The following is a 16,895-nucleotide window of genomic DNA, read 5'->3' on the forward strand; positions in this document are numbered from 1 at the left end:
ATATATTTGTATTGTGTTTTTGTTTTGTTTTGTGATAGTTGTTCATGAGTCCCTTGTTTGTCCTGAACAGTTAAACTGTTCTTCAGAAAAATCCTAAAGGTCCCACAAATTCTTTGGTTTTCCAGCATCTTTTGCGTATTTGAACCCTTTCCAACAATGACTGTATGATTTTGAGATCCATCTTTTCACACTGAGGACAACTGAGGGACTTACATGCAACTAAAAGTTCAAACACTCACTGATGCTCCAGAAGGAAACACAATGCATTAAGAATTTGAAGATCAGGGTAAATTGAATTTATTTTGTCTTCTGGGAAACATGTAAGTATCTTCTGTAGCTTCTGAAGGGCAGTACAAAATAAAATAATATTATATGATATTTAGGCACATTGTTTTTCCTTCTGGAGTATCAGTGACAGTTTGAACCTTTTGTAATAGCTTACTGAGGAGTTATGAACGACAATGTGTATCCTTCCCTCGCATTCTAAGGGGGTGGAGCTAAGACGCAAGGAAAGGAAACTAGGGAAGGAAACACATATATACAATATACACATATACAATTTTTGTGCATAAATAACAACAGTTCTTTCTGGTTCTCGAATCTGATTGGCTGAGAGGAGTGCGATATTCCAGTGATATCGGAAGTCCAACCGTGTCACCGTTGGTGTCAGTCCACTTGCGGTATATATCTCACAGCGAGTGTCATGGCAAATCCACCATAATTTTATAAATAATACTGTTTTTGTGTCACATAATGTAGTTTTAAAAGTTTTTTTTTAGGTGAGAATGTACTATTTTAGACTTCAAATATGCGGTTTGTTCATAAAGATAACGTCTATTTGAAAATTTCAAAAGAAATGCTGTCTTGTTTGTTGCCAAAAAAAAACAAAAACATAAAAACATGTATATCTGTCTTTATTGCATTATGGTTGCATTTTCAAGGGTCTCTAATGGTAATGAAATAAGTGTTTAAAAACAGTAAAGTGCTCCATGCTGTTGAAACAAAGTGTTTCTGTCACAATCCCCGGTGCGTTCCAAACAGAATATATTGCCCTCCGAAGGGCACTTCGGAGTCAAAACAATCATGGCTGCCATATTGAACGGTCGTTCCAAACCGAAATGCTCAAAACTGGCCACTTCAAAGGGCCCTTCGGAATGAAGGATTTCGAAGGGTATAACTGATGGACACTTTGGGCCCCCATGATCCTTTGCGCTGGTTCTTTCCATGATGATGGCGCCTCCATGTGGGCACGGGATGATGACGCAGAAGGGCACTTCAAGAAACAGTTGTTTGGTCCCCTACACTCTTCAACCCCTCAAAGCTCTCACTCCAGAGGGTAAACCCTTTGAAGGGATTAGGGCATAGGGATGAGCCCTTCCGAATGGAACGCAGGGCCCCAGTCACCAGTCCTGTCATCACTGAACTACATTTCCCAGCATCCCTCTTAGTTCCCACCTGCACTCTGTCAGCCATCACACCTGCCACATATTACCCTTTCATCAAAACTCACTATTTAAGCAGTTACTTTTCACTTCACCTTTGTCCTGTCTCACACTCCTTACCCGACCCCCCAACCAGATGGGCTGAAGACCGAAGATGACAGAAAACAGGATGATAGCAGGTAAGTAAAGCAGGTAACTTACCTGTTGTCGTCCTGTTTTCTGTCATCTTCAGTCTTCAGCTCATTCAGTCACTCCATTCGGCTCATGTAAAGGAAAGTACAGTTATGTATTCAGCTAAGCATTTGATGCCATTTGCTGGTCTCTCACCTACTTACATCACTTATTCCATTGACTCACCTTTGAATAAATTCCTGTTTGTTGAAGTGACCCTTGTGTTGTCTTATTCAGCTCATGTGACTGTAGGAGTAGAGCTATATTTTCATCAGACACTCAAGTTAACAAACCTATGATAACCCCAGCAGACTGAATGAATCTGCTTTCTACTCACTGACAGAATAAAACATCCCCATATCCACAGAAGACCACTGTGAGGGTTATTAAATGTACAAATGTAATAAACTGTTAAACAATTTTTTGGACTCCTCACACCCCTGTACTGTATTCTCTGAACTGAACTGCTATAATGGAATGGACAATACAGAAAGGCTTGGATAAAGATGAACATGTCATCATTCGTCATCTGCTTAAGTTAAATACTTTCTGCAAACTGTAATCAGGGTCGTCCCGAGGTGGGGCTAGTGCACCAGTTACCCAGCCCTTGGGTGAGAAGATGGACAGCTGTTGAAAACTTGTGTCACGTTGGAAACATGCTGTCAAGGTCACAAAGCCTAAAATTAACATATTCATCAACACAGATGCTGGATCTCCCTGGGTATATCAAAGATTTATACACACATTGGTTGAAAATGTAATTTTGTCCTCTAATTTTTTCCTCTGATTTTTAATTCATCTGTATTGCAGGTGGTATTTCACTGTTAGGTTAAGGAGGTTCTGGCTCAATGTTTTGGAAAATGTATAACAAACATTTTACCTTTGAGAATATAAGCATTAAAATTGTGTCTTATTACCTTACATGTTTTATACACTAGGTTACATCAGATTGCCAATGTAGCCCTAATATACACATTTCTAACATGCAAATTATCAAGATATAATACTGTATTTTTTCATGGAAACGATAGTGTATTATTTATCAGACTTCAGATATGTCTTTTGGAGCTGACTGGTCAGTGGCAGACCACTTGGGCTTGGATCAATTGGCTGACAGTCCTATAAATACTGCGAGTGAGGAGTGAGACCTTCATCAAACAGGTTCAATCAGCAGTCATGAGGTCTTTGATGTTCCTGGTGCACCTTGGAGCTGCCTGTGAGTAGAGACTCCATTCACTGATTTACTGCAATTATGAATTTCACTCAGCTCATTTTACAGGTGATTATAGTCAATATACTGACAATACTCACTCGTTTGTGTAGTTGCTCTGGTGATTGACAAGATTGTTGGTGGATATGAGTGCGAGCCCTATTCCCAGCCCTGGCAGGTGTCTCTGAACTCTGGCTACCACTTCTGCAGTGGCTCTCTGGTCAGCGAGTACTGGGTTGTGTCTGCTGCTCACTGCTACAAGTCGTAAGTGACATCTTCATAAAGTGTTTCATGTATCAGTCCACTGGTTTCTTAAATTCTCAACAGTATTGGACTTTGTCTTTCAGACGTGTGGAGGTCCGTTTGGGTGAGCACAACTTCGTAGTTAATGAGGGATCTGAGCAGTTCATCTCCTCTGAGAAGGTCATCCGCCACCCCAACTATGACTCTTGGACCCTTGACAACGACATCATGCTGATCAAGCTTAGCAGGGCCGCTACCCTCAACCAGTACGTGCAGCCTGTGGCCCTGCCCAATGGCTGTGCCGCCGATGGCACCATGTGCAGAGTCTCTGGCTGGGGAATCAACATGAGTTCCAGTGAGTGTTAGGATTTTTGATGTCACTTCCTTCACACTTCATGTTCACAGCACTTTGGTTCACTCCATCTCTGTTGCTGCTGTATTCAATTCTTTGTAGTTGCCAGCACGCTTCAGTGCCTAGAGATCCTCATCCTCTCTGACCGTGACTGCAACATCTACTACCCTTTTATGAACACCAATACCATGTTCTGCGCTAGATACCTGGAGGGAGGAAATGACTCTTGCCAGGTAGAGGATAACAGGAAATAGCATAGTTGCATGAATATTATATGAGACTAACTTAATAATAACCAGTTATTATGTTTGTCTTCTTCAGGGTGACTCTGGGGGCCCTGTGGTGTGCAATGGTGAACTGCAGGGTATTGTGTCCTGGGGTTATGGCTGTGCTGAGAAGAATCTATGTGTGTGTGTCTATGGCAAGGTAATAGAGTTGCTGTTGTTTAATAATTGGTACAATATGTTTGGTTTTAAATGAAGGACTTATATGATTTTTATGAATTCTCTTTTCTTTAAGGTCTGCGCGTTCAGCCAATGGATCACCAACACTATGAATAACAACTAAAGCTGATACGAAATCACATACAGCCTCCAAATCTTCAATCCATTAGTTTTTCTTTTTGTAGATAAAAACCCGTGTGAAAAAAACATTTACAAATATTCTGCTTTCTATAATTGCTTTATTCATATTTGTTAACAAACACGGTAACACTTTACGGTAAGGGTACATTAATTACCATGAATTCATGCATAAATTCATGTGTGAATTATGCATTACTTCATGCATTAATATCTCATGAATTATCAGGAACTAACATGAGTTCAAAGTCTTTCATTAAAGACTTCATGGATGAACAACAACCTTAATTAAGACATTAAGTAAGGTGAGTACATCTTCATGATTTATGATTTATTACGCATGATCATGATGTTTTCTTTGTTCACAAAAAAACAAGGTCTTTACTATCCATTGTGGATAAAGCTATGCTTATGGTACATGATTCAAAAAAAGCATTATTTCGTGCATGTAAGACTACTTGAACTATTAAAGGAATATACAAAAATCCACATTACCTCGTGCATGCATACAGGCTAGAACAGTATATCAATTAATGTGAGAACTAATGTTTTTCATTAAATATGATAGGAGTTATCAAGCATGTTCATATCTTCTTCATAGTAGCCTGCAGGTAAATGGACAGACCCCAACATTGGCCAATCACAGCACATAGTATGTGAATTCTGTTAACATCCAAATACAGTAGTCATTATTAACTAAGCATTAGCTTCTCATGATTTCATCATGTGTGTGGCCCCTCAACTAAAGTGGTGACTTGGTCCTTTGGAATACTGATAAACAGTGTGTTATTAATGATGGCATAATTGTGAAATGACAAGAATATGAACATGAAAGTTCAAGCTTTTGCACACAATGTATTGTGGACACAAAGGGACTTTGATCTAAACTTTCTGCTTTATTCTTAAACAGTATAACCCAGTTAAATCAACAGCAATGCCTGGGAAGAGCTGAGAAGGAATTCAGTACATATACCATGAACTTGAAGTGCCTGTATATCTGAAAACTCTTTACAAAACCATAAAGCTGGTTTACAAAACCATAAAGGATTTACAAAAAAAAAGATGAAACAAACAGCTTGGTCTTTTTTAAGGTAAGGAGACACCTTTTAATGTAACAAGCAACTAATGTGGACTCATTAAATATTTAATGGTGAACAAAAATAAACTGATCAAATAAATGACACAAACACGGCAGTACATATACAAACTTGTCCTTTGTAGGCTATAGAGTGCAGAAAACGGAATTATATGTTAGTTGCAGGGGGTTTTGTGAGCAGGAGGCTAAAGCTTGAGCTATCTTAAAGAAAAAATAAAAAATGTATGGTTTAAATGTTACTTCCTGACTACAGCTATGGAGTTTTGTCCTCTGTAGAGGACATTATGTTTTAGCAATTTCTCTGAGACGTTACATGTCACAGTTTTAAGTCTGGATGTCCTGTACAAAGCACATTCAGGGCTTTCCAGAGATACCAAATGATTGGACGTTTCACCATGACCACTCCCTCTCCTTGGCCTTTAAAATGGCTGACATTAATTTAGTATAAAATATAATATTTTGTAATTATCATTTAAATCTGACTAATTTTCAAATTGTTTGTCATAAATCAACATCTCAGGAAAATGTTATGGGGTTTCAAATCAAAATATCTATGTTGCCCCAAAAACACATTAATACGCAAATTAGATACAGTTTATATACATTGTATATAATGGAAAAACTAGTTTATGACCATTTCACACACATTTTGCATAAAGAAAAATGTTTTTTAAAAATATCTTTCATAACATAGTTGAAAATCATCTTTATATAAAGTTTGGTATAAAAAAATGAAAATTGATTTGTGATTAAAAAAGAAATCACACTGTTTTTTGCATTTTCATGTCTATTCATGTCTTTTTATTTTTATTATTTTTTAAAACAGGACTTTTTAAAGTCCCAATGTCCTCTACAAATTTTTCTTATGCTCTAAACAATGTAATGACATGACAAAATACTAAATTCAAAAAACTGTTTTTTTTTCCTGGTAGTCAGGAGGCACTTAAAGTTCAAGGTATATGAAGTCACCACTTTAGTTGAGGGGCCACAAACATGATGAAGTCATGAGAAGCTAATGCTTAGTTAATGATGACTACTGTATTTGGATGTTAACAGAATTCACATACTATGTGCTGTGATTGGCCAATGTTGGGGTCTGTCCATTTACCTGCAGGCTACTATGAAGAAGATATGAACATGCTTGATAACTCATATCATATTTAATGAAAAACATTAGTTCTCACATTAATTGATATACTGTTCTAGCCTGTATGCATGCACGAGGTAATGTGGATTTTTGTATATTCCTTTGAATAATTCAAGCAGTCTTACATGCACAAAATAATGCTTTTTTTGAATCATGTACCATAAGCATATAGCTTTATCCACAATGGATAGTAAAGACCTTGTTTTTTGTGAACAAATAAAACATCATGATCATGCGTAATAAATCATAAATCATGAACATGTACTCACCTTACTTAATGTCTTAATTAAGGTGTTGTTCATCCATGAAGTCTTTAATGAAAGACTTTGAACTCATGTTAGTTCCTGATAATTCATGAAATATTAATGCATGAAGTAATGCATAATTCACACATTAATTTATGCATGAATTCATGGTAATTCATGTACCCTTACTGTAAAGTGTTACCACAAACACTGTACTTTAAAAGGCCTACATTTAAATGTATGATGCTCCTATCAAAAATTGCATAAAAAGGCAACACAGCAGTGTCTGTCATGTTAGCAATTTAGCAGAATGCTAAAGATACGTTGATTAAGTTGATTCTAATATTTTTTATAATAAATATAATAAATAATTTAATAATAAATAAAATAAGAGATATAAATTATAGAAACAGATATTACATTCTAGGAATTTCTGATAAAGGAAATGTTCAAGTCAAACGGCTATGATTATTAATGATTGTTGTTAGCATTGACATAAATTGTCAATTGTCTTCATAAAACAGCTTCAACGTTTTTGTAACAACTGTATCAAAACTATTCATCAAACTACTTGCGAGGTTTAATCTGAATAACAACTAAAGAAAGAATTGCTGTTGAGTTTTTACGTTTTGTTGTGTTTACAAATACAATATAGTCTATAGTCTGATGGTGTGTTGTGTGACTAAAATTAGTTAGTAGGCTACACATAATAACACATCTCTATTATTTACTGAGACCTTTGTCTACTTCCAGTAATTGTATCCAACTTGATTAAATTATAGCCTAAATTTAACTGATGGCTGCTCACAAAGGAGTTTGAGAAGAACTTTTACGCTTAGAATGCATAGATATGTAGGTTATACATTGGCTGAACGTCTGATGCATACAGAGCACAAAATTGGAAATACTTCAGGAGTTTTGAAGTCGCCATCGGATTGGTTGAATTATACAGGATTTCCGGGAGATGTGTGTGTCGCGTTCTTTAGTGTTCTGTCTGGATGCCAAACCCCCTCATGGAAGAAGAAAGCCTTCGTGTTTACAACTGTGACGATGAGCGCTTATCAGGATCAACTACAAGCTGGATTTTCAAAAGTATGTGAAATATTCGTGGCATAGACTCTTTAAAATATGTCCAAGAGTTTTATACACTGGTCTGTTATTGTGGGGACATTTTCACACCCTTAAACATGACGTGGCACAAAATAAAACGTGATTGGTTGTTTTAGATGTCAATCATATGGCCTCTTGGGCGGGCCTTGGCCATTCAAAGCGGCCAAGGTTCCTAGACCACCTGCCGTCAGTCTGAAGGTCTGGCTGCATGAGACTACATTAGAGCAGGCTAAACATTTTCGAAATAAATGACAATGAAATTGAATTATCGCAGATGTACCTAAAATAAGATCAATAAAACTAATTTAAAAGATTTTAAGAAGAAAAAAAATGTAACCTAATTATCAGCATGACTATATAACCACTTTTGACAATACTTGTATGCAGAACATTACTCAAGTCTTATTTTTCATTCCGGACTCTTCAGAGCGGCTGTCACCTGAATGTATAGCCTAAAACTCTGGATAAAATAAATAAATGTGTCTGTTGATCTCCAGTGGATGTAATCGCTGATAACAGAAGTGTTCATCTGAGTTTTATTTATTTTTTTTTTCCAATATATTTAACATTGTGTAACAGAGGGTAATTATTTTCTGGAGGAGTGTCCTTCACTTCTTGTAATGTGACTCACCCTGTGGGCGTTGATTTCTCATGGCCTAGACCTAGAACTAAACTATTGCTGCTGATGAATGTCTGACCTTCTTAGCATTTTAAAAATGTTTTTTTTTTTAAGGAACTTACATTTTTTAGGCAAGGGGGTGCACAAAAGTGATACTCTTCATTTCCATGCTGAAGTTAACATTTGTAATTTTGACAAGAATTAGAGTTGATTTTCAGGGATAAACTTTGAAGTTAGTTAAGTGAAGGTTCATTCCTTTTTGGCTAAATTAAAGACCTTATATCAGTCTGATGTGGCACAGAATAAGGAGTTGATTTCAGAAATAGTGTTTGTTCACTAAAACAAATATTATAAGTAAAGTAAGCCATAATACTTGTAAACTCACCAGAAGACACATATTATTTGGTTGAATACTGTATGTATAATTTACCATATACAATGTATTCCTCAAAGTGGATGTATGAATGTATGGATGTCATATATATATATCCAAAGATTGCTTAATGCTGCCTGTAAGTTTTACTAAATAGGTCAAGTTTATCGGTGAAAGTGTCTAATGTTTATTGTCATGTTCTAATTATATTTCAGTTTTCTTTTTAGACTTGGTCACCAGATATAGTCACCTTACAGTTTTTCTGAATTGCTAAAACACATTTCTTGAAACCATCACTCATTTTCTCAAAACCTTAAACACAAATCCAAATACTCAAACTGAATTAACAAAACCTCTGACTCTTCCATCAAAATCAAACAATTTCACTTGCACTCAAAATCAAACAGTGCTCTCAGATCAAACACACATGAGTCAATAAAATAAACACTACAGAGCATTCATTAGACACTACAGAGAAAAAAATGGACAACACAGCATCCAGAAGTTGAACAACAGTTCATATTGTATTGAGTAAACAATTTTGCAATTCTGTATAAAAGTATAGTAATTGCAACTGAGTAAGGTGAATATATTGTGTACTGTATGTACTGCAAGAATAGTATTGTGCTGAATATTGAATAGTACTGAATGTTTGTATATATTCAGCACTTGGATACTGCAAAAATACTGCAGTTCAACTGCAAAGGCCAAAAAGGTCAAATAAAACTCTAAATGAATAGCATGTTACAGTACACTCAAATACTGTAAGTTGTGCAATTGTAAAATCAGGGTCAATGAGATTCATTCTCTCTCAGCATCATGTCTTTGTGCTTGAGTCCGGCCTGAGTACTTTGTCCACATCACAAGTAATGTAGTCTTTTTTGCTAGACAAAGAGAAAAAATCCTCTGGTCTGACAGATCCAGCCTTGATAACACTCTCTATACCTTACTCTTTATCTCCTCATCCTCCACTTCTTACATGTACTCTTCCTCCTCTCGCTTGCAAATATGAATATATAGCACATCTTCTACAGTTTAGAAAAGACATTGTATTAAAACAACAGTGTTTCATAGTTGCGTGAGGAAAATGAATAGTTCTTTAAAAAATATTTTGTCATTACTTTCTAAAACAAATACAAATTTTCTACAACTCTATGTATATAATATGAAAGGATAATCAATGCAACTGACAATGCAGATGATTCAAAAATAAATACAAAGGCTATATTAAAATGTTTTACACATATATTTACCTTCTAGCTCTAATTGACAGAAATCTGTACATTTTGGCCTGTTTGAGTGCTTTGTGTTGTATGAAAGCATGACCGCTCTATCTTTTGGAATCAAAATGTTATTTCATAGAAAAACAGTCATGTTGATAATAAAACAAATCAAATTATTAGAATATTTAGGTGGTCTTGTTTGGGTTGGTTCACTAGTTTAGTGATCCAGCATTCCCCTCAGGTAGAGGGGTCCAGCTTAGCCTGCAGCTCCTTCACGCCTTGCTCCAGGCTCTCTCTCAGCTCCTCACTCTTCTGGAGCACAGTGGCCTTCAGGTCCTCAAAATCCAGGGATTCTCTTATGTATTCCGCACCCTTCTCAAATGGACTGGTGACATATTCAATGTAGGGCTTCAGTGCGCATCTCACAGTGCTCACTTCCACCTCTATACGCTCCCTCAGCATGTCAACACCTTTGGTGATTTTGGTCATCAGATCTTTAGCCAGAGGATCCATCTGTTCCTTTAGTTTTGTGGTGTACTGGCTGGCCATATCAACATTTTCTGTTAGTCCATCACTAGAAATGCTGAAGGAAGTTATTACTATAGCAACTGTTTCCTCGACTTACTTGATTTCTTGCCCCAGTTGGGAAGTCCTACTCTTGGCTCATTCAAAATAGCTCCTGAATGCATCAGTCAACTGCTCCAGCTGTGGCTTAGGCTCATCTGCATAGAATAGGTTGGCTTGGCAACCTGCAGATATATGTTCAAGTAATATCATGTTTTATTATGCCTTATACAAATATTTCTGTTAGCTTAAAGCATGGCATATATTCTGCCATCCACAAAATATGTAATATGAATAGTGACCGACCGTAAAGATATTTTCAGTAACATCGTGATAATATTTGCTTAATCTGTTTTTGTAATATGTCTAACCTGTACACACAACCAATGCAATGACCAGGAGTATCTTCATTATTTCCATTATTTTGGCCTGTAAGAAAAATAGATCTGAGTCAGTGTGTATTGATTAAAATTATATACAATTAATATAATAGTAATAATAATACATTTAAATATAAAATAAAATAAAATAAATAATAATACAATACAAACATATTTAAATATTTTTTGTCCCTTCTGATACTTACCTATCAGTGTGTTTAAATTCACGCTGTCCAGTCTGAAGTTGTATTGTGGAGGTATTGGCTGCATATCTCCATTTATATACCACAGAGAAATGGTTGTCGCAATGAAAACCCAAAGTTCAGTGGGTAGTGCCTGACTGTCATGATTACTCCATAACAAAATTTCCAAGATTGGGACTTTTTGTCACAACAGATCATCACGTTTCCTGCGTAGCTAAAAGCAATGGTCACTTAAGAACAAATATAGGGCAGTCTCTGATCATCATCACAACAACAATTATGGTATTTTGGCAGAAAATAATCATGTTTACATTTGAGTGTCGATTTATTGTTTACATTAGCAGATGACTATGATTTTTTAAACACTTATTAAGTAATAACTTTAATGTTGTGTTTAATTTAGGACACAGTTGTCAGTTATTGCCTACCGAAAAAATAAAATAAAATGTTTGATATACACTGCCGTTCAAAAGTTTGGGATCAGTAAGATTTTTAATGTTTTTTAATGGAGCCTCTTGTGCTCATCAAGGCTGTATTTATTTGATCAAAAATACAGAAAAAAAACTAATATTGTGAGATATTATTTCAATTTCTAATATTGGTTTTCTGTTTTAATACACTTTAAAATATAATTTATTTCTGTGACAAAGCTGAATTTTCAGCATCATTACTCCAGTCTTCAGTGTCGCATGATCCTTCAGAAATCGTTATAATATGCTGATTTATTATCAGTGCTGGAAACAGTTGTGCTGCTTCATGTTTTTTCTGGATTCTTTTATGAATAAAAGGTTAAAAAGAACAGCATTTATTTAAAATTAAAATATTTTCTAACAGTATTAGTCTTTACTATCACTTTTTATCCATTTAACAAATCCTTGCTGAATAAAAGTATTCATTACTTTCAAAAAAAAAGAAGAGTTTGGAAAAGACTCAACTTTTTGTTTTTTGTTTGATTTCTTAATATGGGTGTGTCTCACATAAATCAAAAAAAAAAAGCACCATTCTGTTAATAAATAATATTTTATTCATCATTAAAATAAGATCAATTGTGGCATTTGTAAACTTACAAAGGAATATAGGAATATCACACATTTTCCTCAAAAATAATGTTTCTTATTTTTACTAAATAAATATCCACCTTTAAACAGAAAAAAAGAGAATTTACATATGTAAAGGACATTGGATATTGCACATTTTAATTAATGAGACTTTATCGAATGTTTTGCTTTTGGCTTTAGTGTAGAGCATGGTAGGATGAATAAATGGAGGACAACAGATCAAATATGTCAAATGTTGAAGTTCATGAGTAGTTCTGTAGTTCTGTTAGTGACAAAAGCATCTAATTTCTCTTGAAGAAGGACTCGTACAGGGAGGTGAGCTGGGCCTGCAGGTCCTGTGCGTAGGGGTCCAGCTTTTCCTTCAGGTCTTCAGCGTAGGGTGTGAGACTCTGCTGGACCATCTGGGCTCTCTCTCTAATCTGGGCCTGGAGGTCCTCAGTCAGGGGGGTCACGGTCTTCTGGAACTCCTGCAGATGTTGATCCACTTTCTGCTTGATCTCAGCAGTGTAGGGCTCCAGCTGAGCCTGCAGCTCCTTCACGCTCTGCTCCATGTTTCCTCTCAGCTCCTCGCTCTTCTGGAGCAGAGTGGCCTTCAGGGTCTCAGAATCCAGGGAGTCAGCATATGGACCCATGGCCGTCCTAAGCTGCTCCACTCTCTGCTGGATCTGGCTCTTGAGATTGTCAGCATAGGGCTCCAGTTTGTCTCTCACGCTGACCAGGTCCTGGCCCAGACGCTCTCTCAACACTTCAGCCTCCTTGGTGATTTTGGTCATCAGCTCTTCAGTCAGAGGATCCATCTGTTTCTTGAGGGTGACGGCATATTCGCTGGCCATATCGGCACTCTGGGTCAGTCTGGCACTGTGATATGAAGAAGAACATTTGAGTTTCTTCTCAGTGCGCAAGAAATAACTGTGTCCTGCAAGTAAATGTTCTTGACTTACTTGACTTCCTGTCCCAGCTGGGAAGACCTGATCATCTTGACGGTTTCCTCTGCGGTTTGTGTTGCCTTCGCAACATAGCTCCAGAAAGCATCGGTCAGCTGCTCCAGCTGTAGCTTGGGCTCATCAGCATAGAAGAGGTTGGCCTGGCAACCTGTTGATGGAGCATTTCAGAATGATTAAATTGTATTGTTAGTACATACTGTGAATGTATCAAGCCAGAAACATTTTTACCTGTAAATACAGCAATTGCAAGCACCACAAGAACCTTCATGGTGTTCTGTTTTAGTCTGTAAGTAAAAGACTTTTAATCAATGTCTCTTTTACATACATTTATGTTTAAAATGCAGCGTTTTGAATTGACTGAAAAGTAAGGCTGTCTTCTTACCTGTGTCAATGTGTTTTAATTGACGCTGTCCTGTCTGAAGAACAGGTGTGAATGTGGCTGTTTCACATCTGTATTTATATCGCATGGGGAGGTGGTTGTCGTAGTGGAAGCCCAAAGTCCAGTGGGTAGTGCCTTGCTGTCACTACTCCACATCACAACGTCCTGACTGTACCTTCAACCACCACAGACTCTCAAATTCAGTGCAGATAATGATAAGAGTGGAACTTTGTCTTTGAAAGCAGTAATTAATTTCTTGATGGAATTTTTAATGGGTCAAAATAAGTGTGTAAATTATTTTAGGGTTAGCACGTAACATGACACAGATGTCATTAAAATAATTAAAAAATAAAATAAAATAGAATTTCACACTGCCTAAAAACAAACAAGAAATCTACATATAAAAATATATTTATATTAAAAAATAATAGCTTATATTAGTTATAATTTAATAAAAAATCTGATAAAAATCTTAAAACCCAAAAAAAGTAATCCTGAATAATCTAATTATTTAAAATCCATCTTAAACCAGACAGAGCCCCAAGTTTGAACATTTGACCTAATAAAACAGCAAATGATAAAAGACGTTCTACACGCCCTGATAAGATCTGACACGTCACTCAAAACCTCATTTCTGTTTCTGCTGGATTTAGGCAGCTTTACGCTTTTCCTTCAGCCTTAAATCTAGGAGTAAACTTTATTAACAATGATAATAATTTGCCATTTATTAGGTAATATATAAATAGTTTCAAAGGATATAGACTCCAGAGACTGATCCTGTAAGTATCCCATGGAATTGTCATGACCAATAATAGGGCTGAAAGTACAGAAAGCTGTTTAATTATTCATTAACATCATTCATAAGGAAATACAGCATACATTGTATACAAGAATATAATCAGTTATTAAATTTTTTTTTGGTTGTTTTTATTACACAGTCATTCTCCAAGGCAGTACTCATTAAGTTTTGTGTTGTGCATAATTTCTTTGTATGACACAATTGATCCGTTTTTTTTTTTTTGCCTTATTATAAATGAAACTGCATTTTTTCACCACTAGAGAGCACTGTCACTGCTAGTGAAGCCGTATGAGTTAGTATTCCTTTTATTTATTTATTAAATACATTTTACATCATTGATGTTATTATGAATTCCTGCACAGAAGCAAAACATTGAGATCATGGGAGATGAGTACACAAATCAAGCCTGAAGTGAAAAATCAAACTCAAATGAAGCAATTGTAGAAAATGTTTCAAATTTAGCTAAAATATTGATAGAGTCTAAATTATTAAAGGATCTCAAGAAAACTTAATGTGCTTCCTTAAATCAAATATATGATGTGCTAAAATTAACAGTTCTTTTTATCATAGATTTATTAATGTGCATAATTCGAAAATAAGTCTTCATCGCATAGTCTGGCATAACAAATAGCGCAAGCACAGAGTTATTAAACTCATAGGTTTTTCTAAATTGGACATGCAGTCTTATGTATCAGTGACAAATGATAATAGATGGCCGATGTTTTATTGTTGCAATAACAAGAAAAGAAAAAAACTAAAAACATCACAATGTAACAGAAAGAGGAAAGAGAACTCCAAAGTAACTCTGCAGATTAAATATGGGCCTAGAGATCTTCAGGTGATGCAGCAAAATAGTTTTGCATTTCCTGCAGATATTGGCCCACATTATCCTTGAGTTCAGCAGTGTAGGGCTCCATCTGAGCCTGCAGCTCCTTCACGCTCTGCTCCATGTTTCCTCTCAGCTCCTCACTCTTCTGGAGCAGAGTGGCCTTCAGGGTCTCAGAATCCAGGGAGTCAGCATATGGACCCATGGCCGTCCTGAGCTGCTCCACTCTCTCCTGAATCTGGCTCTTGAGGTTATCAGCATAGGGCTCCAGTTTGTCTCTTATGATGTTCATGTCCTTTTCCAAACGCTCCCTCAACACGTCAGCCTCCTTGGTGATTTTGGTCATCTGATCTTCAGATGAAGGAGTCTGTGTTAGTCTAGTGTAGAGAAGAAAGGTATAATTTATGTCTGGTAACAGGAAATATTACTAATTCATTATGCTTATAATAATAATGGTGGTAAATTTGGCTTACTTGACTTCCCGTCCCAGCTGGGATGTCCTTATCACATTTGATGTTTCGTCAGTGGGATGTACTGCTTTGGCAATGTAGTTCCAGAATGCAGTTATTAAGTGTTCAAGATGTGGACTGGGCTTCTCTGCATTAGATAAATTGGCTTGGCAACCTGGGGATACAGCATATCAGATGATTCAAAAGTCATTTAGTCATGTATTTTTATAATTTAGCTTCTTCAAACAATGTAGAAAGAGTTCCGGTATGTTTCCTTCAAGGAATTCATACATAGGCATACTATGTGTGCATAATATTTGCCTACAAAACTATTTTCAAGCGTCTACACACAATTCTACATTAAAAGTGTTTTAAGATCAGGTGAAACAAATTCATGTGTTCATGTGTTCGTGTGTCAACTTTCTGAAAACATCATCCACTGTGAACACTAATGTAATTTAAATGTATTTAATATCCTGTTTGGATTATATTATATTATATTATATTATATTATATTATATTATATTATATTTTTAAAGTTATTTCTACAGTTATATCTAACTAACCTGTAAAAACAGCCAATGCAAGAACCGCAAGAACCTTCATGGTTTTCTGGCTTCGCCTGTAAAATAACAACACATCTGTTTAATTTAAATAATTTAATCATATTTTACATACAATATATTTTGATCTAATAAACAGTGAATTTCTCTTCTTACCTTTGTCAGTATGATTTAATTGACCCTGTCCGGAGTGAGAGTAAGTGTGGTGATTGCTGTTTTATAGCTGTATTTATATAGCATTGGGAATATATTTTAATATCTCCAGTGGATGTTTATATCTAGATACTTCGTGTCTACAGACTCTTTGTCCCAAGATGTGCAGGTCTGGATGTCACTTGAAAGCACCAGGCCCATGAGTTAATGCAAACACCTGCGTCAGCACTGATAATGAAGTACAGACATTATGTTAATGCATGTTCTATCGTTAGTTCAACAAGAAGAGACTGGAACAGGTCCACCTTTGGAAAGTCCTTAACCTTATCTAATCTTTAGTATGTGTTAAAAGAAATCAGTTGAGATGACCTTTATCATTTCTGCATGATTTGTCAGTTTCTTTATTTAAAGATTTTTTTACACACTTACAGACTTTTTAGAAATAGTGTATTTCTGTCTGTGTATTAGATTTGGTATCAAATGCCATATTTCAACCTTTCAAATCATACAGTCACTCTTTTATTATTATTAAAAGCACTTCTCATGGTTAGATAACTAGACCCTATTTTTATAGAAATTATAACATATTTTGTCTGGTGATTTTATTAAAAAGTATGTCAACTTGGCCTTGTGCATTTTCAGGGCTACTTAAATTTAATATTTTGAAGTATATACATTTACATTTAGTCATTTAGCAGATGCTTTTATCCAAAGCGACTTACAAATGAGGAAAATAGAAGCAATCAAAACCAACAAAAGAGCAAA

General features: G+C 35.8%; 4 protein-coding genes across 4 annotated transcripts in view; 1 reads left to right on the plus strand and 3 right to left on the minus strand.

Moving 5' to 3' along the window:
• LOC107699537 (apolipoprotein A-I-like) overlaps window positions 1-13,421 on the minus strand; it is a 15,432-nt gene extending 2,011 nt beyond the window's left edge. The window contains exons 1-4 of the mRNA XM_016500831.1: window positions 13,344-13,421; window positions 13,190-13,245; window positions 12,959-13,109; window positions 12,569-12,875 (exon numbers count right to left, since the gene is read on the minus strand). Coding sequence (XP_016356317.1) covers window positions 12,569-12,875; window positions 12,959-13,109; window positions 13,190-13,229 — 498 coding nt within the window. The 5' untranslated portion in view covers window positions 13,230-13,245; window positions 13,344-13,421. The remainder of the gene's footprint in view (window positions 1-12,568; window positions 12,876-12,958; window positions 13,110-13,189; window positions 13,246-13,343) is intronic.
• LOC107699538 (trypsin-2-like) lies at window positions 2,790-4,057 on the plus strand. Its single transcript, XM_016500832.1, has 6 exons — window positions 2,790-2,829; window positions 2,937-3,087; window positions 3,171-3,427; window positions 3,521-3,651; window positions 3,740-3,844; window positions 3,938-4,057. Exons 1-6 carry the CDS (start codon window positions 2,790-2,792, stop codon window positions 3,983-3,985), a joined length of 732 nt encoding a protein of 243 aa, XP_016356318.1. The 3' UTR covers window positions 3,986-4,057.
• On the minus strand, window positions 9,902-11,024 carry LOC107699541 (apolipoprotein A-I). The gene is given in 4 exon segments (XM_074187052.1): window positions 9,902-10,353; window positions 10,438-10,561; window positions 10,748-10,805; window positions 10,963-11,024. Coding segments are annotated over 3 exon segments (477 nt in total). The 5' UTR covers window positions 10,797-10,805; window positions 10,963-11,024; the 3' UTR covers window positions 9,902-10,049.
• A 1,434-nt stretch (window positions 13,422-14,855) lies between the features above and the next one.
• LOC107699539 (apolipoprotein Eb-like) lies at window positions 14,856-16,259 on the minus strand. The gene is made up of 4 exons (XM_016500833.1): window positions 16,134-16,259; window positions 15,981-16,036; window positions 15,439-15,589; window positions 14,856-15,342 (listed from the first exon to the last, which is right to left on the minus strand). The coding sequence occupies exons 2-4, from the start codon at window positions 16,018-16,020 to the stop codon at window positions 14,964-14,966; spliced, it is 570 nt and encodes a 189-aa protein (XP_016356319.1). The 5' UTR covers window positions 16,021-16,036; window positions 16,134-16,259; the 3' UTR covers window positions 14,856-14,963.
• Window positions 16,260-16,895: the final 636 nt, after the last annotated feature.

Source organism: Sinocyclocheilus anshuiensis, unplaced genomic scaffold, assembly GCF_001515605.1.
Source record: "Sinocyclocheilus anshuiensis isolate Anshui unplaced genomic scaffold, SAMN03320099.WGS_v1.1 scaffold670, whole genome shotgun sequence".
Lineage (NCBI taxonomy): Eukaryota > Metazoa > Chordata > Actinopteri > Cypriniformes > Cyprinidae > Sinocyclocheilus > Sinocyclocheilus anshuiensis.